Source organism: Prionailurus viverrinus, chromosome C1 (assembly GCF_022837055.1).
Source record: "Prionailurus viverrinus isolate Anna chromosome C1, UM_Priviv_1.0, whole genome shotgun sequence".
Lineage (NCBI taxonomy): Eukaryota > Metazoa > Chordata > Mammalia > Carnivora > Felidae > Prionailurus > Prionailurus viverrinus.
This window is the reverse complement of record NC_062568.1, coordinates 3082696-3108814: the sequence shown is the minus strand read 5'-3', so window position 1 is coordinate 3108814 and position 26119 is coordinate 3082696. Positions and strand designations below refer to the sequence as shown.

Genomic DNA, 26119 nt, shown 5'->3' with positions numbered 1-26119 from the left:
ACAGTTTGTGGGATCAAGTCCCAGGTCAGGCTCTGCGCTGACAGCTCAGAGCCTGCTTGGGGTTCTTGCACTCTCAAAATAAGTGTTGAAACTAAAAAGTCACATGCTCTACCAGCCAGACACCCACCTACATTTTGATTTGGCACTTTGACTAGTCTAAAACAGGTGGTTAGAGTCCATGGGCTTTTTGGATGGCTGTTTTAACATCTCTGCTCCACAGCATCTAGGGGGCATCATTCAGTAATCCTGTTAATCTGCTGGCATAGACCTTGGGGCCCTTGATTACTAGTAGTGCTAGAGGGAATAAGGAGTAAATTAGTGAATACTGAATATCGTGTAATACCAGAGCCCTTACTTGGTTGGTTGAACCAGAGGTTGTTGGAAGATTTACAAAACACAAGGGTCCACCTACTGGACTTGGTTTTCTTCCCCAGGCTCACCATAATCCCCAAGCCCCCACTGGTGCATTCATCTAGCACAAATTCTATTGAATTATCGTCAATTCCAGAATCCATGCTCTCAGCTGCAGGTTTCAGGAGGCCTGACCAATGTGCTCCTAGCCCCTCTCCAGAGTACTTCTTCAGAACACCTGATCCTCAGGCCTGCAACAAACAGGATAAGCCACAGCAGATTTCCAATAAGCCTTTCAAGTCACTTTACCAACCATCTCACCAAAACTTGTAGCCAGGATACTTGAACCCAATGTAACAAGCATTTCCATGGCAGGGGGTGGGGTGGGGTGGGGTGATCTGGAGCCACAGAGCTGGCTCTGCCACACTCCACCTGCAGTGGTATTCCAGGAGACACTCTAGGAAGTACAAGTCTGGCACCAGAGTTTAGGACTTTTAATTTGTCCCAAAGTTGCTGAAGCAAAAATCATGATAAAACATTCTGCTTTCCTTTACACCCCCCCAACGCAAAAAAACAAAAACAAAACTATTCGTAGGAAAAAAATGGTTTTGTACATGGGAAGAAACAATATAAATTCAAAACTTACAGATAAGGATTAGCTCTATCACTCATCTCTTTAAAAAGTTTATATGAATATCCAGTCAAAACCAACAGGGTATCTCCCTTGAAATGTTATCTATACGAACTTCCAAGTAGACCACAGGACTGTATACTGTCTCGGAATGTCCTCAGAAGGCTCTGTCATTGATCAGGTAACAGAGTAAAAACCCCAGAGTCCTTTTCTTTCAAACAGAAGAGGGTAAAGACAGAGGGATGGAAGAAACTATTCAAACTTCGTCTTCTTTCCTTGTGGCTTGTGGTCTCCCCCTCCTCCTCTGCCTCCTCGGAAGCCTCCTCGCCCTATAGGAAGCCAAGACATTGAAGAATGAGTACAAAGCAGCCAGGAGCCCTCCCCTCCCCACAGTGATCAGTGACAACCTGGAGGTTGATGCAGGAACCCTGCCCTGGGCTCTGGACACATTGTGAAGGACACGTGCCAGTGTCCAGTGCACACACAGAGGAAGCCCCAGCCTCCTTACCTCCAAAGCCTCCCCGGCCTCTGCCACCAAATCCACCTCGGCCTCCTCTGCCACCACCTCGGCCTCCAAAGCCACCTCTGCCTCCACCGCGACCTCCAAAGCCACCTTCACCCTTCGGTTTGGCCCAGTCCAAAGTAACTTTGTTTCCATCAATTTCACCATCTTCCATGGCCTCCTTGGCAGCTTTGGCATCTTCCTCACTGTTGAAGTCTACAAAACCAAACCTGAAATGCCAAATGAGATTACTCGTTATAGAAAGAACACATACCTCAAGTGCCAAGATTAACCTCACATGTTGGGACACTGATTCCACAGGAAGTAGATTTGCTCAGTGGAGGAAAGACCCAAGTGACAGAGTGAAAGACTTCCTGTGGAAGGCTGAAACTCATTTTATCGACCCCCAGAAATGTCTCACAGATCAGCAGAATATACCTCTGTGAAGACAGAGGGCAAAATAACGCTAACTGTGAATTGTCTCTTCTTCTCGTGCGAATCCATAAACTGCCACCGATCGACAGAAAGGAGCTCAGTGAGAAGGTATACTAGAAAGGAGGTCTCCGCTGCGTGGACAAGTATTTCCTTTCATCTTACCCTTTGGAGGACCCAGTCTCCCGGTCAGTGACTATCCTTGCCCGAACAGAGCCGTCGAATGATTCCTTTAATGTTTCTTCTGTGGTATCCTCAGACAGACCTTTGACAAACAAAGTTTTGGACGGCTCTACGGAAGAAAAATTGCACATTTTACCTAAAGCCACAATAACCAGATGGTAGCTTTTAATAACGTCCAGTATGGGACTACTGGCCGAGAATGCTCGGCTTAGCAGAAGCTAGCCTTTCACTTAAAAATCTCTGGAAAAAAGGCACATAAAAGCAACTTAGCAAACTAGTGCTCAATTAAAGCAAAAGGCATAGATCAATCACCTCAAGTTTATATCACCAGAGCGGCTGAGGTCCTGTCTCAGATCCTTTATGGAAAGAAGGAAAAGCAATGCAAAGACAGCAATCCCTAAACAAGCTGGCAGCTGTTACAATCACCACATAGGGCAGTAACTGTGGGCGAATGTGCTGCTGGAAGACCTCACTGGATCAGAACTTGACTATCTAGAGGAATTTTCTTGGGATTTCATCAGTTATGTTCTCAGATAATCAATCATCATATCCAGTATCCTTCACTCAGCAGCAACAGGAAACACAAACGTTCACCTCTAAACTGGACAATGATGCAGCATAGCACCGAGGAGTGCCGACCCTCAACATAACACCATGTTAAACGTAACTTACGGCTTCTTGCATTAGGTGATCCCCTGGGTCCTTGCAACTCCAGCCTGATTGCTCTGCCCTCAATTTCCCTTTTATTACAGGAATTTAAAGCTTCTTTAGCATCTTCAAATGAAGCAAATTCTATAAATGCATACCTGAGAATAATCATCAATACTTAGAGTTAGTTACCAAGCACATAGTTGCTGGGCTGCAGACATCTAATGCCACCAAAGAGATACTTAAATGATGCTCTTTATACCCAATTTGTGAGCTAAAATGATTCAGCCTCTTAAAGCCCATAATTAATATCCTAACCATACTAATTATTTTACCCTTTAGATTTGCCATTTTGGTTCTGGGGCACTTTAATAAAAGTCGCCTTCTCAAATACTTCTTGAAGAGTTTCTTCTGTTGCATTGTAGGAGAGATTGCTTAAAACCAGAGTTTTTGATTCACCTACAAAGAAAAAAAAAAAAGCCAAATGAAGACTCTGAAACAATGGTTCCTAAGTTCAGTCACAGCTATACCTTATTCGAGAACTTCTACGACTGGGAAGAATTAACATGTCAATGGACATGCAGGTGGACTTCCACTTGTTACTCATACTGAGTACTTACCATGCACTATTATATTCCCATTACCTAAATATGTAAAAGCTATTTGTTTATATGTTCCTAGAACAAATATTCTAATTTAAAGGCGCATATCATCGAAGTCCTTTAAAGGGTCAAACACACAGGGAGATCTGTCTATGTTCCAATGCAAAACGACTTCATACACCTCACTCAAGACACTGAATTACTACCATAGAGGTACAGAACTTGACCGATCTAGAGCTACATCTGATTTACTAGTGAACTTAAAAAAAAAAAAAAAAGTAAAAATGCAAAGATGTCCCTCCATCAATCCTGGAATTCTGTAAATTCTTACCACTCCAAGTGCTATTCTTTCCACCTCTATAGTCTTGATTTTGACCCTTCTCTCCAGTATAGTACAGGGAAATAGATCGCCCATCTATCTCTGTTCCCTGCTTTTCTTCCAAGGTTTTTTCTGCATCAGCTTCTGTCTTAAATTCAATATAAGCAATCCTGCAACAGTAGAAAAAAAAGACATTAAGAACTTTAAAAAACACGGATTAAAAAAAAAAAACCATGTTAACACAAATGTTCTAATCTCACCAACAGAACCTTGTTTCAAATGAGTACAGTAAAAATGTTCTTAAAGAACTGAAATGTTCGTTCTGGTTTCCTGCCATGTTTCACTTGTCCATTAAAATTTTCCTTCCACTACAGGTTGCCAAGCACACCTAGAAAACTTGTTCATGGTAACCCCATCTCACTGCACAACTGCTATTACTTACAGAGCTAGGTACATTTCACAATACTTTGTATATATTTGGAGTCTTTTACAATGACCCTAAAGTATGTTTTCCCACTGCCCAGGTAGGAAGTTAAGGCACTGGTTAAAGACTAGTTTGCACCAATCACACACCCAGGAAAGTGAGATCAAAATTTCTTTTATAAAATCAGAAGTACATTAATTTTAATGGAAGTCGACATTCCTTACACACAAAACATACCCTTTACTCTTTCCATCCTTGCTGACCAATCTGATTTCCACAGCATCTTCAAATACTTCTTTTAATTCATCCTGAGTAACTTTGTAAGGCAGATTTTTAGCCAAAAGTGTTCTTGCGTCTCGATCTAGGTTAAAAAAAAAAAAAACCAAACAAATGAAGTGTATTGCTTGAAAGACATACTCTCCCCTCCCCGAAGAACTAATGGAAAAGTTCTGTTCAACAAATAATTTGAGATCCTACAATATACAAGGCATGTACATATACGTACACCCACTTATACACGGCACGGAAGTATAGAGATGCAGCAAATGGCAAAAACACAAGCTGCTGTCACCAGTGAAATCAAATTGCGTGTTGGATACTCACAGCAGTGCTCAAACTAAAACAGGTGCTAAATACTTTTTGAATTAAGATTACGAACATACATTTTGAAACATGACAAAGAGAGAAAAGATAAAGAACACAAAAAGAGTAGTTAGGATCTAATCTAGTTCTATCGAGGAAAGACCTCTATTAACCAATTCTTTTTTAAAGAAGTGTATTCTTGCTCGGGAATTTAGAAAACCGGCAAGCAGTACATTTATCACTTGAACTCATTTAAACCCTCACATTATAAGGAAACCAATAAAAGTTAAACTATTTACCCTGGCCAACTAGCTCCCGACTAGATATATAACCATTAAGAAGTTAGAGGTCAGTTATCACAATTACCCAGTCTTACATACCTTTCTTACTGTCTTTTCCCTTTGGTTTTTCTAGTTTAATTTCATTGCCAAAGACTTTTAAACCAGTGAGTTCCAGAGCTTTTTCCAGATCTTCAGCAGATTCAAAATCCACATAGCCAAACTTCCTTTAAGACAGTAAGATGAAAAATGCAAAATTACGAATGGGGGGAAAAAACCCCCATGAAAACATGACTACACAATCCCTTCCGGGCAAGCAAAATGTGACGATGTGATGATGCAAACAAGAATTAAGCAAAGAAAAACCTATGGTCTTAACAGAAGTCAAGGCTCTATTAAACTGCTGCTATAGAGCAAGGTATCAGGGAACTGATGCAAGTTCACCTTTGAGGTCTGTATTAGCCATACTGCTCCTAACAATTGATACTAACAGCAATCAAAAGAACCTGGTTTAGGGGCTCCTGGGTGGCTCAGTTGGTTAAGCGTCTGACTCTTGGTTTCGGCTCAGGCCATGATCTCACAGCTTCCTGTGCTCGAACCCCACACTGGGCTCTGTGCTGGCAGCTCGGAGCCTGCTTGGGATTCTCTCTCTCCCTCTCTTGCTGCCCCTTCCCCACTTGTGCTCTCTCTCAAAATAAATGGAAGTTAGAACCATTATATCTCTTCAAATCCAGTAGTTTCAGATCTTTCTAGAAACCTAAGATTCAAATCTTGTAACTTACTAAAAATTAACGCTGTAACAAAATGTAAGGGAGATTTTAGAAACTTCAATTTGGGATTGTACGTTTTGATAATCTAGTAACTTAACTCATTAATGTCTAATATTTGAGAACTTGCAAATCCAGGAGTAATGTGCAGAATTCCTCCATACTCACCTAGACACACCAATTCTGACATCCACAACAGCAAGATCATTTTTAGCAAAAATATCACTAATGCCTGTTTTTAATTCAGGAGCAGATTTGCTGAAATTCAGGTTTCCAACAAAAAGATTGAATGATGTAGTTGGTTCTGTACCTGTACAAAGCAGGAATTCAAATTAGTCTATTTATAAAGTATGGCATGAACTTAAATTTCCAGTGTGAAATTTCTACACAGAGCACATCAGACATCACAATATCACATCAGGCTTCAGTATTAAGTCCCTCTGCTGTTCATCACTTGTGCAATGAGGTGCCACACCCTTCCCCTACCCCCCATTCTGCAAGTTACCTTCTACTTTCTGTTTCTTGGCTTCAGGAGCCGCTTTCTGTTTGGCCATTTCCTTCTTTCGCTTTCCAGGTGCTTCTTTAACAGGCTCTGTACACAAGATTTTCAACACTCTGTTACCAGTGAGTAGTCACACACATTGAAGTGCCTTTTCTTTCCCCCAAGTAACCTCTGTAAGTTTTATCACTGTACTTCAGAATCTAACTTGATTACCTTCTTCTTCTTCTTCTTCCTCCTCCTCCTCCTCCTCTTCTTCCTCATCATCATCCTCCTCTTCCTCATCATCCTCCTCATCTTCATCCTCATCATCCTCCTCCTCATCTTCATCTTCAGCTGCACTCTTGGCCTTCACAGGAAGGGCTTTTGCAGGGATTTTCTTTCCTTTGGCTGGTGTGGTCTCCATAGCTTCTTCTTCAGAGTCTGAAAGAGATGCAACTTACTCAAAAACTCAAGAGAATTCTCCCCAAACCAACTTTAGTTCTTGGAAAATCTAAAGGAAAAGAAATGCAATCCTATCAACGCCACCGTGCTTAGCAGTTACAGAAAGGAGTAAACAGATCTGTTGGAAGCAAATCCCACCTTATGAAAAATACTCACAAAATAGGCCATTTTAAACATTTTCTCAGGGGCAGGCAATCATTTTGGGTGACTTAAGACTTCTGTACCACAGACACCCCAGAAAATCCCTGGGAGGATTTTCATCTAACTCCTAGACCGTCCTGGAATGTGTAGCATTACTGCCAAAACCTCACCTCTAATGCACCTTCTAAAAACTAGTCCGGAAACAAAAGAACTCCTTACCATCGTCATCCTCATCCTCATCCTCTTCCTCATCCTCATCATCTTCCTCCTCGTCGTCGTCGTCCTCATCATCTGAGGCAGGGGCAGCAGCGGCGGCTTTCATCACTGCCGGCTCGAATTCATCCTCCTCTTCATCCTCCTCTTCCTCATCCTCCTCGTCACTGTCCTCGTCATCTTCCTCATCACTGTCTTCCTTCTTGGCATTCTTCCCATTCTTTGCTCCCTTGGCTGGGGTGGCTGCTCCTTTCTTACCAGGAGTTGCTACCAATGCCTTGCCCGGGGTGGCTCCCTTCTTGCCAGGTGTTGCTACTGCTTTGGCTGGTGCAACGGTTTTTTTGGCTGGTGTGGCTGCTGCCTTTTTGCCAGGGGTGACAACTGCTTTCTTGGCTGGTGTGGCGACTGCAACCTTTTTTGTTGGGGAAACCATCACCTTCTTTGCTGGAGTTGCGGCAGCCTTCTTGCCTTTTTTCTGAGGAATGATAACCTGAAGAATAAATAAAACCAAACATAAATCTGTTTCCAATCCCGAAGAGTGCCTTGGTCCCATGAGCAAGTACTAAATTCTCACACTGGTTCTGGCTCAAGACCACACGCATTAGATGTATGTTAGTGTGTTAAACTACAGGGCCATGACATTGGGTCCTCCCATGTGCCCGAAGTCACAGCCTTCTTCTTCAGATAAAATACAATACTGAAGCATAAGAAACTGCTCTTAACAGTTAAAATACCTCTGAATTCCTGTACTTCATACATTCTAACTGCATTTAAAGTGGCACAGCTTAATATGGACTCTGACAACAGTCAGTTTGGATCCTACCTGCCACTTTAACAGCCTTAGGAAAAGCTTAAAATAACTTTTAAGCCTCAACTTTTTTTTCCTCGTCTGTAAAGGATAATAACATCAACCTCTCATACTGTTAGAGAGATTATGAGTTGGCATATCTATTAGGAGTCTTGCACGCAGAAAGCGCTACTTGTTAAGTACTACTTAATCATTTAGGATTCTTACAGTGGGTGCTGGTATAAAAAGCTCATTCTTAGAACTAGAAAATAAAATGAGTAACAAATAGACTGGACAGTCAACCCTTGCAAAATTAATAAAGAGTGAGCATCTTAAGCTTGATAAAAACTTCCATTCGTCTACCTTAATTTTACACTCAAAGCCACTTTTTGCTGCTAGTTTCATCAGGTAATGAATTAACAGTAAAACCTTTATCAAATCCTCAACAAATCTAGGCAAAAATATAGGGATTAGTGGTCTTTACAGTGAGCAAACAGTAGCCAGGCATGTTACCAGGTTAACACAGAGAGGTGGCCACCCTCAACCCACACCAAGACGTTAACAGTTAACTAGTATCACACAGCTCATAATCAATCCTGCTGGGAGGCTAGGAAAGGATCTGGTAAGGCTAACCGAGACCTGAAAACAATGCTCAGCAATGCCACTTACTAGACACTTAACAGTCCAGGCTGTTTATTCATCCAGTGTGTTGGCCTAACATACTAAAACTAGAAAAATGTCACGATTTAATACAACATATGGCACCAAGCCCTAGGTAGAGCACAGGAAAAGGAGACTCTAAATCTTTTCTGTCAAATTCATTCAAATACTTACCCTGTATCTCAACATGCCAATGAAGAGCTTGGGAAACAATCTCCGCAGACCATGGATGAATGAATATAATCTTATTTTTGCCAGTATTTTCAGACATTTGATACCACCTGTTTTAACTCTCCATTTCGTAGTTTAACACAACTCGGCATGAAGCTATATATAATTACCTCTTCTCCACTGCTATCATCATCTTCATCTTCTGACATTTCCTCATCTTCACTGTCTTCTTCTACCTCCTTAGGGGGAGGAGCCATTTTCTTGGGGTCACTTTGATTTTTACCAGCCTAAAACAAACAATTAGCACATCACACCTCCAACATCTCAGACCATATTTTCCCATCATTCTTAAGCGTAGTAAGCCACCTCCTTTTTTTAAATCCGCTTTTCAGACTGCTGGATAAAAATACTGACACGTGAACTACTAGGTAAACTAGTACTGAGGTCAACGTTAAAGCGGTAAGACTCTTGAGCCCCGCTCCCCCATTTTCCCTGTGATTTACAAACATCACGAATGGTTTTAACAGTACAGACAACTGGCCCATTTTAACGGCCAACAACCCACAGCTCTTTACCGCGTGGGGGGAACTACCTTAAAAAAGCCTTTGGTTAATTCTGGCACCACAACCTACACTCTCGCCTGAATCCAAATTCGGGGTGGTGAGGGTCTTTAAGACAAGTTTTCAAAAAACCACGCTCGCCCTTACAACCTTCGCTCTTCCGAAGTTCTTTCCCGTGGAAACCCCGCCCCTTCCAGACCCGGCGGAGCCACGTGAAGATACCGCGCAGGTCACCATGTGCGCGCAGCACAGCATAAAAAGCACGAGGCAGGGCATCCTCCTGGAGCCCACCTCGTACCCGCCCGTCCGGCCGGAGCCGACATCCTGTAGGCCGCAGGCCCTCCGTTTAAAGCAGTCCCGCCTCTCCCCAACTCACGGCCAGGTCCCCTCCGCAGACGCCGGGACACACGCGGCGCGGCCCACGTGGCGGGCCGCGCGCTGGGGCACGTGCGTCAGGAGGCGGGGCCCCGCTTCGGCCCGTCGCAGGAGTTTGGCATCATCCCTCCACCCCAAGGCCCGGCGCCCCCTCCCCACTCAGTCTCGAAGTCTTTCCTCCCCACCACAACCACCCGCGGAACCTGCCGAAGCCCTTCACCTCGCCACCGATTAGCCAAAAAACGCGAGACCTCCCCGCTAACCGCGCGAGATTTCCCGCAGCATGGCGCCCTCGAACGCGCCCGGGACGGCGCGCAGGCCCTCCTCAGAAAGCAGGCCTCGACGTCCATGCTTGCGCAAGCAGGCTTCTTACTTTTGCGAGCTTCACCATGATGGCGGCGTAGGCCGGCGGAGTGTGTGGCGGGCGAGTGGCGCAGACGAGTCCAGAGGAACCCAAGCGACGGCGATGGCGGCCGCTGGTACAGAATATCCCGGAGCACGTATGCTTGGCTGCCAGCTAGAGCTCGAGACTGAGGCGAAAGACTGAGCCTGCCCAGTAATCGCCTCTGGAAAGGCGACGACGGCGTCCTCGTGACTCCGTCTCGGCCAACCAGAGGTTGCGTCCATCCTATGGACCAATCGCGAGCCTCTACCCAAGAACGGCGCGAGGCGGGGCGCAGGCAGGAGTGGGCGGGCCGAGGCGGGCACGGGAGGGGGAGGGGATTCGGTGGCGGCGCCCTGGGGGCGGGATTCGCTTTGTGCAAGGCCGGCTCTGATTGGGTGGTAGGCGCGCGGTTCCTGAAGAGCCTCTTCGCTGCCCGCGCTCGCGGCGCTTGCGCCGTGGGACTGACGCTTTTGGCGCCGCTAGTTCCCGAGACACGGGCGGCTGCATATGGGTAGTCTCAGGTACTTGACCGTGTCGGTGTCCTGTCTCCTCGGGGGAGGGGTCCGTGGAGATCTTGGGCGGCCCCACGAGCGGCTGCAGCCCGCTCTCCACGCTGAGCCGCCCGGCGGCCGTGGAGAGAGTAGTTCGTCCCCATTTCCCTGCTGATGAGCCCGAGACCTCCCGAAATAAAGGGACCGCCAGGTTCACAGCGCCCGCGTAGGAGGCGCACTTCAGCCTGGCCCGCCAATGAACCCGAGCCAGAAAATCCCCGTCTGCAGGTGATTCTCTCCCAGGCCACGTGCCTGAAGCTGCCTCCTAAGAGCTGTTAATAAAGACAGTCGCCTATGTCTGTGAACAGTGCACAAACATTACATTTAGTGTCAAGTAGCCTCATGAGCTGGGTATTTCTCCCAACGAGAAACAAGACCGGAGAGATAACTTTCTGGTGGTCACCGGGCATTATAACTGGGGTGGGGAGAGGAACTTGGTGAGGCCAACCACAGGCCAACCCTTTGACCACTCACAAGTTCCCCTTTTTGTTATTTGGGACTAAAACATAAATTAAAATGTGACTTAGAAGTCAGTCTCACCAAATGGTCCAGGAGTTAGTCAAAAGAGGCAAGGAAAGGTTTCCTCAATGGCAGAGGCACAGGAGGTTCTTTGGGTGGTGCTTTTGCCAGTTCTGATGGGTCACTGCGGGCAAATTTAGTTGGTGCCAAACTTGACCCAGAGCACTTCCTTCAGTATAGAGCCTGCCTAGGATATATCCTGGGCGTCTGGTATCTAAATGTCTCTGCAGGGTTGCCTGGGTGGCTCATTCGGTTAAGCTTCCAACTTCTGCTCAGGCTCAGGTCATGATCTCACGGTTCATGGGTTCTAGCCCCGCATCGGGTTCTGTGCTGACACCTCCGAGCCTGGATCCTGCTTCAGATTCTGTCTCTCCGTCTCTCTCTCTCTCTCTCTCTCTCTCTGCCCTTCCCCCCCTCAAATAAATAAACACTAAAAAAATTTTTTTTAATAAAAATAAATAAACGTTTCTGCAAAACCAGGATACCTTCAGCTATGATGATATTTCCACAATTGAACTGATGTCCAGAGTTGCCTCTGGAGATCCTAATTAAAGAGGTTTGAATTGGGGACCAGGATTTTGTATTTTAACAAGGGCCCATGGGGATTCTTAGGGAGCAATCAAGTTATTTTGCAATGCTTAACTAGCATACTCCTGGGACTGAGTGTGTAGGAAGCCCACAGCTAGCCACTGGGGCTCTGATTAGGGAGGAGGTTGGGGCCAGTTCTGGGGTCAGCACCCTGCTTTTCTGACCTATGGAGACCCCCTGAGGAAGTTCATATTTTGAACTCTGGGATGGGGACCAAGGGGACACTTACTGGGTTATGGGGGACAAAAAGAACAGCATGGGCCCAGACATGGTGGAATAAGAAGACTCTGGTGTTTTCAAGCAGTTTGGCACAGAGCAAGATTAGGGGACTCAGAGGAAGAGCCTGGAGAGATGAGAGATGAGAGGTGGGCATGATCAAGTGACAATATTCTACAACTATTGGTGTGGCTGGCTTCTTGTCATTCAGATCTCAGTTTATATCACCTCTTAAGAGGTGATCATCCTTGACCCTCCAATGAAAGGTATCACTTGGGGACTCCCTATCACATCCCCCTAATTGAGTCATCTGCAAGTACTTATTACTGGCATTTTTCTTGGCCGTTAATTGTCTGTTTGCTCCCTCCCTGGCCATGAGAACATAGACTTTGTTGTCTGCTGTATTCCTGGCACCTAAAGCATTGCCAGACACAGTAGAGGTGAAAATTATTTGCTAAGTGAATGAGTGAATGATTCGGGTAAAAGAAGTAATGGGACGATTCAGTGTTGTTTAGTGTTCAAGTGCCTTGCTTTGGAATCAGTCTGGGATAGAAAAATAGTAATGCTTAGTATTTATATAGTGTTCCCCGAGCTCCAAACACTATTCCAGTTCTTTGCATGTTGATTCATTTACTTTTACAAGAAAGGTATCTCTGTTTTACAGAACTAGGGCATAGAGAGGTAAATTAACTTGTCCAGGGTCACACAGCTAGTAAGTAGAGCAGCTGGGACCCTACTCTGTCATCCCAGGTGCTTTATCTATGAAATGGGGATAATAATAGTACCAGCCTCTTGGGTCATAATGTGTATTAAGTGAGATGCTGCTTGTACTTTTCGAGAGCACATACTAAGCCCTCAGCCCTCAACTAATATTAGCTATTGTTATTATGGACAGATTTGGTGACCCAAATAGAGGAAGAGAGGATAATTTACCCATTATCTGTTGAGTGTGTGTGTGTGTAAGTGGAGTGATACAAACAGGGCCATAGGTTTTGGAGGAAGCTAATGAGTTCAGTGTGGGACATGTTGCGTGCATGAGGGATCCCTGTTGTTTCAGACAGCTGGCTCTGCAGGAATGGTCACGTAGCCACAGACACAGGTGGTATGAGGAACATGCCCGGAATAGCAGCTAGAACAAGGAGAGGGGAAGGCTGGGCAGCCCAGGCCCGGTGATGAGAGACATCTCGGAGTGGGAGAAGCCCCAGAGGCAGAAGCAGAGCTAAGAGGGGAGTTTTAGAAGCCAAGGGATCAGCGGGTTTCAAGAAGAAAGAAAGAACAGTGCCCAGTGCCATAAAAGGGTCAAATGAGGTGAGGTCTGAAGGAGTCTGCTGGATTTGGGACTGAGAAATGATGGAGATCTTGGCAAGACTTGTTTCAGTGTGCTGGGGGAGAAGCCACACCGCCCTGGACAGAGAACTGGCAGCGCTAAGTGCAGGGTGCCTGTGTAGGAAACACTCCCGGGGGAGAGAAGTGTTCCCTCTACTGATGCTGCTGGAAGAGGGAAATGAACGTATCTGTACAGCCTGTGGGGAAGAGCCGGTAGAGGGAGAGATGATAGGTCAGAAAGGAAATGAGAGGACAAGATTCGGTGAGGAAGAATTCTTGAATAAAGGGGCTGGTCACCCCTTGATATAGACCAGTTTGAGAGTAAAGGTAAGAGCCCCTATGTAGCTACCCAGTAAGTGTAAACCAAAATGTAGGCTGAGGGGCGGGGGCAGCAAGGCTTAACTGTCCGTCTGGTGCAGTGAGTGCCTCCTGAGTGCCCAGACAGTGCCTGGTGCATAAAAGATGCTTAGTAAAAGGGCATCTGGGTGGCTCAGTCGGTTAAGCATCCACCTTCCGGCTCAGGTCATAATCTTGCAGTTTGTGAGTTTGGGCCCCCTGTCGGGCTCTGTGCTGACAGCTCAGAGCCTGGAGCCTGCTTCCGATTCTGTGTCTCTCTTTCTCTCTGTCCCTCCCCTGCACGCACTCTGTCTCTCTCTTTCTCAAAAACAAACAAATGCTAACAAAAATAAATTTTCTTAAAAAAAAGGTGCTTGGTAAATATCCACTCAATGAATGGAGTGTGGATGTGAGAATCATGGTAGCTCGTGTCTGTTGTCTTCTAAAGGAGAGGGAGGGGGTGGGATGGGAGTTTATAGAGCAGAGAGTAGTAGCAGAAAAGGAGCCACCCAGGTGCCCCAAAAATAAAATCTTTAAAAACAAAAGATATGCAAGGGAATGTAAATTGGCGCAGCCACTATGGAAAACAATATAGAGGCTTCTCAAAAAATTAAAAAGTAGAACTACTGGGGTGCCCAGGTGGCTCAGTTAAACGTCCGACTCTTGATTTTCACTCAGGTTGTGATCTCACAGTTTGTGAGCCCTGCGTGGGCTCTACGCTGACAGTGTGGAGCCTGCCTGGGATTCTGTCTCCACGCCCCCTCTCAAAATAAATAAATAAATAAATAAACATTAAAAAAAAATAGAACTATCATATGATCTAGCAATCCCATTTCTGGGTATATTTCCAAAGGAAATGAAAACAGGATCTCAAAGAAATGTCTGCACACCCATGTTCATTGCAGCATTATTCACAATAGCCAAGATACGGAAACAACCTAAGTGTCTGTCAATGGATGAATGGATAAAGAAGATGCGATATATATATATATATGTATATGTATGTATATACATACATACATATACATATATATATGTATATACATACATACATACACACATATATGTATACATACATATACATATATATACATACCTATATATTTATATACAATGGAATAATATTATTCAGCCATAGGAAACAAGGAAATCCTGCCATTTAGGACAACATGGATGGACCCTGAGGTCATTATGCTAAGTAAAGTAAACCAGACAAAAACAAATAATGCATGTTATCATTTGTATGTGGAATCTACAAAAAACAAACAAACAAAAACAAAAACAAAAAAACCCTCCTAGAAACAGAGTAGAAAAGTGGTTGCCAGGGGGTGGGGGTTTGAGGAAATAGGGAGAGGTTGGTAAAGGGGTGTATGCTTTCAGCTAGAAGATGAAGGTCTGAGGATCTAATGTAAAACATAGTGACTATAGTTGGTAATACTGTATTGATAATATTGTATTGTATAACTGAAATTTGCTAAGAACAGAACTTTCATGGTCTCACCAAAACAGGAAAGACAAGTATGTGAGATGACGCATGTCATCAATTAACCCATTGGGGGAATCCTTTCACGACGTCTATGTACATGGAATCACCACAATGCATACACTTTAAATATCTTACAATTTTAAATGTCAACACTGAAATTAAAAAGAAACACAGAGCATCTGAAAATAAATTTAAAAATAAAAGGTGAGTAAACGCCACGTGAAATAAATTGCTTATAGCCAGCACGAGGCAGAGCAGACCATTGCTTCGAACACAGGATGATGCCCTTCAGGGTGGACCTCCCTAGCAAGGCCCAAATACACTGGACCTTGGATGAGGGGAAACTGTAGTCGGAACCTGCAACCTGAACCTGGTGGCAGATATGAAATATGAAATATTGCCTCTTCACTCTGATCTTCTGCCTCTGTGTTTTTCATCTATTAAACGAAGGCAGGGATTATTTTTCCCTTTTCCAAGGATACGGCTAAGTATGTTTTTAATGTTTATTTATTTTTGAGAGCGAGAGAGCACGTGCGAGCATGAGCGGGGGTGCGGCAGAGAGGAAGTCACAGAATCTGAAGCAGGCTCCAGGTTCTGAGCTATTAGCACAGAGCCCGATGTGGGGCTCGAACTCACAAACCACGAAATGGTGACCTGAGCCTAAGTCGGACGCTTAACCGACTGAGTCACCCAGGCACCCCAATATGGCTAATTATTAAAAGTAAAGCAAAGGCAGCTCAGATCCATGTCCTTGGGGATTCTAAATCTGAAATTCTGGAAAGGAAACCTTAGCTACCCAAATACCCAGAAACTTAAGTAAGGCTAACTCCAGTTTTATTCTCTTGCTTCTGGAATCCCAATGCTCCCTAACCTCTCCATCTATCCCTAACCTGTAACTGGAACCACAGGACCTACCCAGAGTAGAGTAACAGCAGCACAGGAGTTTTGTTTCCAAGTGCTGCCTTTTTTTTTTTTTTTTTTAGTTTTCTAAAAATGACTTCTTTATTTGTTGTATTGCAAAGCACACACATGGTATAAAGTTCAAAAAGATACACAGTAAATGGTCTCCTCCCTCCCTGTCCCCCGGCCACCCTGTTCCAACACAAGTGCCAGCAGTAGCCTCTTGCATATCCTTCCAGATTCGACCAATGCATTTACAAATAGACATGTATTTATTATATTTCACACAAAGGCTATGTGCATACTATACACTCATCTGAACTTGGCCTTCTTTTTTATTAACTAGCCCTCTCTTGTAACTCGCATCGGTGCACGCAGAGCGGCCTCATTCTTTTCAAGAGCTACAGGGTGTGCCTCCTGTGGGAGGATCCTTTATTTAACCATTTGTCCTTATTGCTGGACATTTGGGGTTGTTTGCTGTATGTTTCCACAACAAGGTCGCCACAGTAAATAAACTTTTTACGTACTTTATTTTGCACATATACAGTTGTATCTGTAGAATAATTAAATGTAGAACAGTGGGGTCAAAGAGGACAGCCTTTCACATTTTGGTAGGTGCTCTCCCAAGTGTGGCCTTTGGTTGGAGTTCTTGGAGGCAGCTCCAGCCAGGGGTGATCCCCCCCTGTCTGGCTGGCTGGGGTTATCTGCTGCCCCCGGAGCTCCAGGGCTGAGACAGCACTGTACATTTTTGCAGAGGAGGGATGAGATGGGAGAGAGGTGTGAGGTCACCACTTCCACTGGGGTATCACTCTAATTCTTTACCTTGAATTTTCTTTTTTTAAATATTTTCTTTTTTTTAAATGTTTATTTATTATTGAGGGGGAGTGGGATAGAGGATCCGAAGCTGGCTCCGCGGTGAGAGCTCTCTCCAACAGAGAGCTGGATGCGGGGCTCGAACGCACAAACTTTGAGATCGTGACCTAAGCAGAAGTTGGAACGCTTAACTGAGACACCCAGGCACCCCTCCTTGAATTTTAATACTAGGCGTCTGACCAACTTCTGACAACAGCCTAGGGCCTGGGGTACTGCCTTGAACAGCCAGTGGCCACCTCTTCTACCCACTGCCTGGCACAGCCCCGTTACCAACCCCCACTCCCACTGCACCTGTCTGCACTGAGGTGCCCACTCTGAGCATCCACGGGCACTTCTGCACCCTGAGGCCCAGTCGGCCACAGTGAGCCTCACATCAGCACAGGGGTCCCACAGCGCAGCGGAGGAAGTCTATGCATCTTCAGAAGGATGAACTCCAATTCCCAGATGCGGCCTCCAGGAACCCAATGCCTCAGTCAGGCTCCAACCAGCAAAGAAAAATTGCCTCAAGTATTTAAAACAGAGGGAGGTGTGTGTGTGTGCCTGTGTGGTGTGGTGTGTTTTAAAACAGAGTTTAAAGCAGGGAACTGGTTGACTGAATTGCCGAGAAGGCAAATGGGGGTGTGAGGCACAAGCAGGAAACTGCTGCCACCCTTAGCCCAGGGGCCCGTGGACGGCTAGGCCACTGAAGGGAAGGCCAGTCCACTGAAGGGAAGGCCACGGTGGAGTGATCAGGGCAGATGCCCAAACCAGGGTCAGCGCTCTGAGTAGGGGGAGGGGAGGGAAGGGTGCAAGGCAGCAGAGGGCGCCCTACTGGCCTTGAGAGGAATTCGCAGCCTCAACTCCAGGGCTCCAAGCTTGCTGTGAAGAGGGGAAGACGAGCAGAGCCAACTTCCCTTTAGCAACCCAAACCCTGCTTCTGCCTTTTTCTGTTTCGTGGGGCCTTCAGATGCTGTCCAGAACTCTTCCTTCCTCGCTAGGCCTTGCATGGTGTTTAGGCCAGTGTCCCCATGTGTGAGGCGACCTGTGCAAGGAAGCCACCTAGCCTTTGTCTTCTCTCACAGCCCGGAGCCAGCCCTCAGCTCCCACCTCACCGGTGGCCAGCCCGCCCCCAGGAGGGATCCTGTATGACAACCATCTTGTTCCCAGCAGGGCCCAGAAAGTCTTCCTGGAGCTCCCAGGGCTCATGGGCTCTCATTCCCACCTCCCTAGCACCTACCCATGCCTCGTTTCTCCAGGGCCCCCCACCTCCCTCCTCTCACTCTGGACTGTTACCCTACCCTCCACTTCACAGAGAAAAACAGACCTCCCCAGGGCACTCCCACAGCCTGATTTACATCCAGCCAAGTCCTTAGCTCCCCTCCAAGGCTCCAGGGACCGGAATCTTTTCTAAAACAACATCCTTTCTCCCAAGTCCCTCCCCGCCTTCCTCCTGGGGGCCACTGCGGTGATCTCCTCAGCCACACCTTCCATTTCAACACCTCCTCTCCTCTGCGCTGCTGTCCTTCACTGGAGCAAGCCTCTGGAATCATTGAGAAAAGATGCTGCCAGGCCCTTTCAGACTCCGCAGGGGCCTCCAGCCCCGTGCTCTGGGGGGACCCCACACACCCTCTTGCTTGCTAGCCCAAAGGACACTTTAGACCTTAACTTTCTGAACCTTTCTGTGGCTTCTTTCTCTTGCCCACAAGTTCCTCTGGCCTCCTGCCTCCATTCCATTCTCTCCCGAGATCACCTCCATGTCCACATGTGTATAGCCCTCACCTCCGGCCCCTCTGCTTGGGGCACCTTCTCTGGTGGCAGCCGCCGAATCCCGGTGGAGGACTGTCACCCAACGGTGTGCAAATGGGGGAGGGTGCTCTTCAGAAGCAACTTCCTCCTGGGCTCCAGGCTCATTAACCCTTTGCCTGCCAGACATCTCCCTTTGGTGTCCTATAAATCTCAAAAAGCAGAGCACCACAAACTGAACTCAGCTTCTTCCTCCATGCTGGACTGCCATCTTTCAAACCTCAGTAAATGAAACACAGCCAGCAGCCCTCCTAACCCTCCCAGCCAAGAGCCAGATGTGTGGTAAATCCTACTCTCTTCCTCAGCTCCAGCAGCCAAGGCTTCCCAAAGCCTGGCCTTCCAGTGACTTAGGAATCGTCCATACCCTTCCCACAGCCTCTCTCTCTTCAAGTCTTCATCATTTCCTGCCTAGATTAACACCTCCCCGACACCAGTCTTGCCCTGTATCTTGATCTACCCATACAGTAGCCACCTTGGTTTTAAAAAAATTTTTTTCGGGGCACCTGGGTGGCTCAGTCGGTTAAGCGTCCAACTTCAGCTCAGGTCATGATCTCACGGTTTATGAATTCGAGCCCCGCATCAGGCTCTGTGCTGACAGCTCAGAGCCTGGAGCCTGCTTCAGATTCTGTGTCTCCTCTCACTCTCTGCCCCTCCCCTGCTTGTGCTCTGTCTCTCAAAAATAAATAAACGTTATCAAAAATAAATAAACGTTAAAAAAAATTTAAAAAAAAATTCTAACGTTTATTTATTTTTGAGAGACAGAGAACATGCACATGCAAGCTGAGAAGGGGCAGAGAGAGAGTGAGAGAGAAGCCTAAGCAGGCTCCACGCTGACAGTGCAGAGCCCAAGTGAGGCTCGATCTCACAAACCGTGAGATTATGACCTCAGCTGAAATCAAGAGTTGGACGCTTAACTTACTGAGCCACCCAGGAGCCCCGCACCTCGGTTTTTAAATCAACAGATACAAACAATGACTTCTGGGGCACCTGGGTGGCTCAGTTGGTTAAGCATCTGACTCTTGATTTCAGCTCAGGTCATGATCTCATGGTTCCTGAGATTGAGCCCAGAGTCAGGCTTGCACTGACAGCACAGAGCCTGCCTGGGATTCTCTCTTTCCCTCTCCCTCTCTGACCTCCCCCCTCAAATAATAAATAAATAAGCTTAAAAAAAAAAAAGATTCCAATGACTTCTCATAGCGAGTGGGCAGGATAAAATCGAGTGCCTTAGCCCACGACTGAAAACACAGGATCAGTAATACTGGGGTTACTTTTGCCTTAGGCTCCACTGTGACTGGTGTAACACTGTTACTGATCCTGTGTTTACTTAAAATTTAACGTTTTGTTCATCATGTATTTTCTTGCATTAATTTTGGTTTTTATTTTTATTTTTTAAAATGTTTATTTATTTATTTTTGAGAAAGAGAGAGCGCAAGCAGGGGAGGGCAGCGAGAGAGGGAGACAGAGGACCACAAGCAGGCTCTGCACTGTTAGCACAGAGCTGGACACAGGGCTCCAACACATGACCCGGTGAGACATGACCTGAGCCAAAATCAAGAGTGGGACTCTCACTGCTCGGGGCGCCTGGGTGGCTCAGTCGGTTGAGCGTCCGACTTCGGCTCAGGTCACGATCTCGCGGTCTGTGAGTTCGAGCTGATGGCTCGGAGCCTGGAGCCTGCTTCCGATTCTGTGTCTCCCTCTCTCTCTGCCCCTCCCCCGTTCATGCTCTGTCTCTCTGTCTCAAAAATAAATAAATGTTAAAAAAAATTAAAAAAAAAAAAAAAAGAGTGGGACTCTCAACTGACTGAGCCACCCAGGCGCCCCTAATTTTGGTTCTTATTTATTTATTTATTTATTTACATAAAACTTTTAAATGTTTTATTTAGGGTTTTTTTGGAGAGAGAGAGCGCGCGCGCGCGAGAGAGAGAGAGAGAGAGAGAGAGAGAGAGAGTGGGGGAGGGGCAGGGAAGGGGACAGCGGATCTGAAGCGGGCTGTGCCGCTGACAGGGTGACAGCAGCGAGCCCAATGCGGGGGCTCAAACTCACCAACTGTGAGATCATGACCTGAGCCAAAGTCGGATGCTGAACTGACTGGCCACCCAGGCACCCCTAATTTTGGTTTTTATTTTATTTATTTTTATTTTATTATTAGTTTTTTAAATGTTTATTTATTTTTGAGAGAAAATGAGACACTGCATGAGCGGGAGAGGGAGAGAGTGAGGGAGACACAGAATCTAAAACAGGCTCCAGGCTCTGAGCTGTCAGCACAGAGCCCAACTCGGGGCTGAAACCCATGGACTATGAGATCATGACCTGAACCGAAGTGGGATGCTTAACCGACTGAGACACCCGGGTGCCCCTAATTTTGGTTTTTAAGTCTTGCATTACAATATCATATTGGAGGTGCCTGGGTGGCTCAGTCAGTTAAGCGTCCAACTCTTTTTTTTGTTTTTAAGCATCCAACTCTTGATTTCGGCTCACATCATGTTCCCAGGGTTGTGGGATCGAGCACCGCATCCGGCTCTTCACTGAGCATGGAGCCTGCTTAAGATTCTCTCTCTCTCCCTCTGCCCCCTCCCCTGCTCACATTCTCTCTCTCTTTAAAATAAAAAATAAAAATATCATATTGATTACTGAGGTTTCGGGCTTAAATTTTGTACCCAACTCCCTCACTTGTTTCAACCTAGTCCTGGTCCTGTGCCTTCCTATGGCCTCCAGGATTCAGCCAACTGGACTACTGTCCTTTTCTTAGTGGGCCCTCTGGTCTCTGTCCCATTGGCACCTTCTCCTGTGCCCCTCCCCCACCTGAAATGACCTGCCCCATGTCCAGCCTCCTGGTCAGCTCTCAGGATTCGACCATTTCTTCCAGGAGTCCTCCTGTTACCCCCAGACTGAGCTGAGGGCTCCTCTTTGCCCCCAAAACACCAGCTGTCACAACACATATGGGTGAGTATGCTTGCATTTCTGTCCCTCCACTCAGCAATGAGTTTTTGAGGCTATGTAGAATTCATCCTAAAAGGATTCATCCTGTTATTGGTGTTCAATAACTGCTGATTCCATGGACGATGCCCACGTGCCTTAGAGCCACCGGAGGAACTTCAGGATTATTGATGAAGATCCCCAGAATTCCAACAGGTATTCCAGGAGACTGTGGAGATCCCAGGAACTCCAGAGAATAAGGCAGCTGCCTCCAGGTCCCACAGCCTAACCCCAGCCCACGGCCACCTCATCGGACCTGGGACACCCTTCCCAGACAGGCACTGTCTTTCCCGAATCTCCAGCCCCCACCTGGCCTCAGCCTCTGTTCCCACCCAGTCCTCCGGTTGTCCTCCCAGGTCTAGGGCACTGTGCCCTGTGCAAAGGACTGAAAGAAGGTGAGGTTGAAAATAGACGAGGGTCTGGACCTTAGCTTTGTAGGTTCAGAAACCTGAACTTGAAAAAGATAATTTATCCCTCACACTTAAGAAACAAAAAGTGCTGGTAAGGATGTGGCGAAAGTGGAGCCCTTGTACACCGTTGGTGGAAATGTAAAATGGTGCAGCTGCTATGGACACCAGCGTGAGATTCCTCAAAAACTTGAAGACGGAATTACCATTTGAGCCGGCGATCCCACTTCTGTGTATATATCCAAAAGAAGTGAAAGCAGGGCCTCGGAGACATTTGCACACTCATATTCAATAGCCACGTCTGGCTATTATTCACAACAGCCGAAAGGTCACAAATGTGCATCAGTAAGTGAATAGATAAATAAAATGTGGGTAAACGAACAAAAGACAAAGAAATATATACATGCGCCACATTTTGTATACGCGGACATACCCATTCACACAATGGAAAATTACTGAGGCTTGAAGAAGAAAGGAAATTCTGACGCGTGCTACACCATGATGAGCCGCGGAGACGTTATGGTAAGTGAAATACGAGAGTCACAGAGAGAGTATGCTTTCACTTACACGAGCCAGCCAGAGTAAAATCACAGAAACAGAAAACAGGATGGTAGTTTCCAGAGGCTGGGGGGCAGAGGGAATGAAGGGTTATTGATTAATGAGTGCGGAGTTTCAGTTTTGCAAGATAAAAAGAGTTCCAGGGGGGCCTGGCTGGCTCGGTCAGTGGAGCATGTGACTCTCAATCTCAGGGTTGTAAGTCCAAGCCCCATGTTGGGTGGAGAGATTACTTAAAAATAAAATCTCTGATGGGGCGCCTGGGTGGCTCGGTTGGTTGAGCACTCAACTTCGGCTCAGGTCATCATCTCACGGCTCGTGAGCTCGAGCCCTGCGTCGGGCTCTGTGCTAACAGCTCAGAGCCTGGAGCCTGCTTCGGATTCTGTCTCCCTCTCTCTCTCTCCGCCCCTCACCTGCTCATGCTCTGTCTCTCTCCCAAAAATAAATAAACATCAGAAAAAAATAAAAATAAATAAAAAATAAAATAAAATAAAATCTTTGGGAAAAAAACAGAAAAAAAAGAAAAAGTTCTGGAGCTTGGTTGTACAACAATGTGAATATACTTAACGTAGCCGAACTTTTTTTTAAGACTTTGCTTTTTTTTTTTTTTAAGGGTTTATTCATTTTTGAGAGAGAGAAAGAGAGAGAGGGTGCAAGCAGAGGAGGGGCAGAGAGAGAAAGAGAGGATCCAAGCGGGCTCAGCTGCCGAAGGCACAGACCCCGATGTGGGGCTCAGACTCACAGACCAGGAGATCACAGCCTGAGTGGAAGTCGGACGCTCAATGGACTGAGCCCCCAGGCGCCCCTGAACTGTAACTTAATGTTAAAATGGTAAATTCTATTTTATGTTTATTTTACCATGATTTTTAAAAAGATAATTTAAGTTTTTGATAAGAAATACATTCAAGAAACCAGACAATATAAAAGGATAGACAGTAGAGAGTGTCTCTCGCCCTCCCGTCTCCCATTTTCCTTGTTCCTATTCCTCTACCCTGCACAGGCAACTGCTTTTTAAAAAGTGTCAACCATAAAGAACAAGAACCACACACGCATCTCAACAGATGCAGAAAATGCATTTTACAAAATCCAACACTCTTTCATGATAAAAGCACTCAAAAAAGAAATAGAAGGGTACTTCCCCAGTCTGCTAAAGGGCATCGACAAAATAGCTAACAACACACTCGATGGTGAACGACTGAAAGCTTTTCCCCTTAAGATCAGAAACGAGACAAAGATGTCTACTCTTGCCACTTCTGTTCAACATTGGATTGGAGGTTCTATCCAGGGTAATGGGGTGGGGAAGGCATCTGGTTTGAAAAGGAAGAAGTAAAACTATCTCTACTTGCACATGAGATTATCTTATATGTAGGAAATCCACCAGGATTCCCCCCCCCCCAAAAAAAAAACTGTTAGAGATAATGAAAAGTTCAGCAAGACTGTATAAGATCAGCGGGCAAAAATCAATTTTATTTCTATAAAATAGCAATAAACAATCAAAAATGGGATTAGGGGCGCCTGGGTGGCTCAGTGGGTTAAGTGTCTGACTTCGGCTCAGGTCACAGTCTCACAGTTCGTGGGTTCAAGACCCGCGTCAGGCTCTGTGCTGACGGCTCAGAGCCTGGAGCCTGCTTCGGATTGTGTGTCTCCCTTTCTCTATGCCCCTCCCCCGCTTGTGCTCTGTCTCTGTCTCTGTCTCTGTCTCTCTCTCTCTCTCTCTGTCTCAAAAATAAATAAACATTGAAAAAAACGTTTAAAAAAATGGGATTAAGAAATCAATTCTGTTTACACTGGAATCAAAATCAAACACTTAGGAGTAAGTTTAACAAAAGATTGTACACTGAAAACCACAAAGCACCATTAAAGGAAATCCTAGGTTCATGGATTAGAAGACTTAATTTCATTAAGATGGCAATACTTCCCAAACTGATATACAGATTCAATACAATCCCAGTAAAAATTCCAACAATTTTTGCAGAAATTGATAAGCTGATCCCAAAACACATGTGAACATGCAAGAGACCCAGAATAGCCACAAACGTTTTGGAAAAGAACAAAGTTGGAGGACACACTCTTTGACCTCAAAACTTACCCCAAAGCTGTGGTAACCAAGGCTGTGTGGTACTGACATCAAGATAGACATATAGATCAGGGGTGCCTGGGTGGCTCAGTTGGTTGAGTGTCTGACTTTTGCTCAGGTCATGATCTTGTGGTCTGTTGAGTTTGAGCCCCGTGTCGGGCTCTGTGCTGGCAGCTCAGAGCCTGGAGCCTGCTTCGGATTCTGGGTCTCCCTCTCTCTCTCTGCTCCTCCCCCACTCATTCTCTGTCTCTCTCTCTGTCTCTCTCTGTCTCTCTCTCTCTCTCAAAAATAAATAAACATTAAAAAACATTTTTAAAGATAGACATATAGATCAATGGAATAGATTGGAAAGTCCAGAAATAAACCCATACATTTATGGTCAATTGATCTTGACAAAGGTGCCAAGACAACTCAGCGGAGAAATAGTCTCTTCGACAAATGGTGCAGGGACAGCTGGATAACCACATGCAAAAGAGTGAGACTGGACCCCTGTCTCACACCGTTTATAAAAATTAACTCAGAATGGATCAATGACCTAAATGAGCTAAAATGCCAAACTTTTAGAAGAAAACATAGGTGTGTGTCTTCCTGATCTTAGAGGAAGCGATGGTTTCCTAGATAGAACACCAAAAGGATAAGCAACGAAAGAAGAAGTGGATACACTGGACTTCAGGGGAAGAAAAAAAAAAGAATACAAACCACTGCTACACAACTTTTGTGTTGCAAAGGACATGATCAAGAAAGTTGAAGACAATCCACACAATGGGAGAAAATATTTGCTAATCATATATCTGATCAGGGTTAACATCCAGAATATATAAAGAATTCCTGCAATTTAATGATAACCACAAAAGTGGCAAAGGCAGAGTGCTTGGGTGACTCAGGCAGTTAAGCGTCTGACTCTTGATTTCGGCTCAGGTCATGATCTCATGGTTCGTGAGATCAAGCCCCAAGTCAGGTTCTGTGAGTTCTACGATGACAGGATGGAGTCTGCTTGGGATTCTCTCTCTCTCTCTCTCTCTCTCTCTCTCTCTCTCTGTCCCTCCCTCACTTGCACTCTGTCTCTGCCTCTCTCAAAAATAAATAAACATTTTTTAAAAATTAAAAAAATGAAATAAAATCTTTAAAAAAATGGCAAAGGATGGGGAGGGGTGCAGAAGGCAAAGGATTTGAATAGACATTTCTCCAAAGATACACAAATAGTGAATGAGCACATGAAAAGATGCTCAACATCATTAACCACCAGGGAAACACAAATTAAAACCACGAAGAGATACATCTTCATACCCACTAGGACAGCTACAATCAAAAAGTCAGATCCTACGACGCCTGGGTGGCTCAGTCGGTTGGGCGTCTGACTTCGGCTCAGGTCATGATCTCACGGTTTGTGAGTTCGAGCCCCACGTCGGGCTCTGTGCTGACAGCTCAGAGCCTGGAGCCTGCTTCGGATTCTGTGTCTCCCCTTCTCTCTGCCCCTCCCCTGCTCATGTTCTGTCTCTATCTCTCAATACTGAATAAACATTAAAAAAAAAAAATTAAAAAAAAGTCAGATCCTAACAAGTGTTGACGAGGA

At 45.7% G+C, this 26119-nt stretch overlaps 1 protein-coding gene and 3 non-coding genes across 4 annotated transcripts; all 4 read right to left on the bottom strand.

The window, feature by feature from the left end:
* Positions 1 to 830: 830 nt before the first annotated feature.
* Positions 831 to 10127, bottom strand: LOC125173306 (nucleolin). The gene is made up of 14 exons (XM_047872263.1): positions 9943 to 10127; positions 8805 to 8921; positions 7023 to 7506; positions 6435 to 6641; positions 6225 to 6311; positions 5888 to 6029; positions 5055 to 5179; positions 4330 to 4453; positions 3681 to 3838; positions 3083 to 3206; positions 2772 to 2905; positions 2082 to 2208; positions 1491 to 1714; positions 831 to 1311 (listed from the first exon to the last, which is right to left on the bottom strand). Exons 1-14 carry the CDS (start codon positions 9958 to 9960, stop codon positions 1235 to 1237), a joined length of 2148 nt encoding a protein of 715 aa, XP_047728219.1. The 5' UTR covers positions 9961 to 10127; the 3' UTR covers positions 831 to 1234.
* On the bottom strand, positions 1895 to 2029 carry LOC125174247 (small nucleolar RNA SNORA75). Its single transcript, XR_007155362.1, has one exon. It is a non-coding gene; the product is annotated as a small nucleolar RNA SNORA75 (small nucleolar RNA).
* On the bottom strand, positions 2572 to 2652 carry LOC125174267 (small nucleolar RNA SNORD20). Its single transcript, XR_007155381.1, has one exon. It is a non-coding gene; the product is annotated as a small nucleolar RNA SNORD20 (small nucleolar RNA).
* Positions 6112 to 6180, bottom strand: LOC125174259 (small nucleolar RNA SNORD82). The gene has a single exon (XR_007155373.1). It is a non-coding gene; the product is annotated as a small nucleolar RNA SNORD82 (small nucleolar RNA).
* Positions 10128 to 26119: the final 15992 nt, after the last annotated feature.

Excerpts from the sequence above, each read along its gene's own strand:
- LOC125173306 (XM_047872263.1), bottom strand. Across the intron at positions 6,312-6,434 it reads GGAAGAAGAAGAAGAAGAAG|AGCCTGTTAAAGAAGCACCT; the intron begins GTAATCAAGTTA and ends TCTTGTGTACAG. Across the intron at positions 4,454-5,054 it reads GGGAAAAGACAGTAAGAAAG|ATCGAGACGCAAGAACACTT; the intron begins GTATGTAAGACT and ends TTTTTAACCTAG.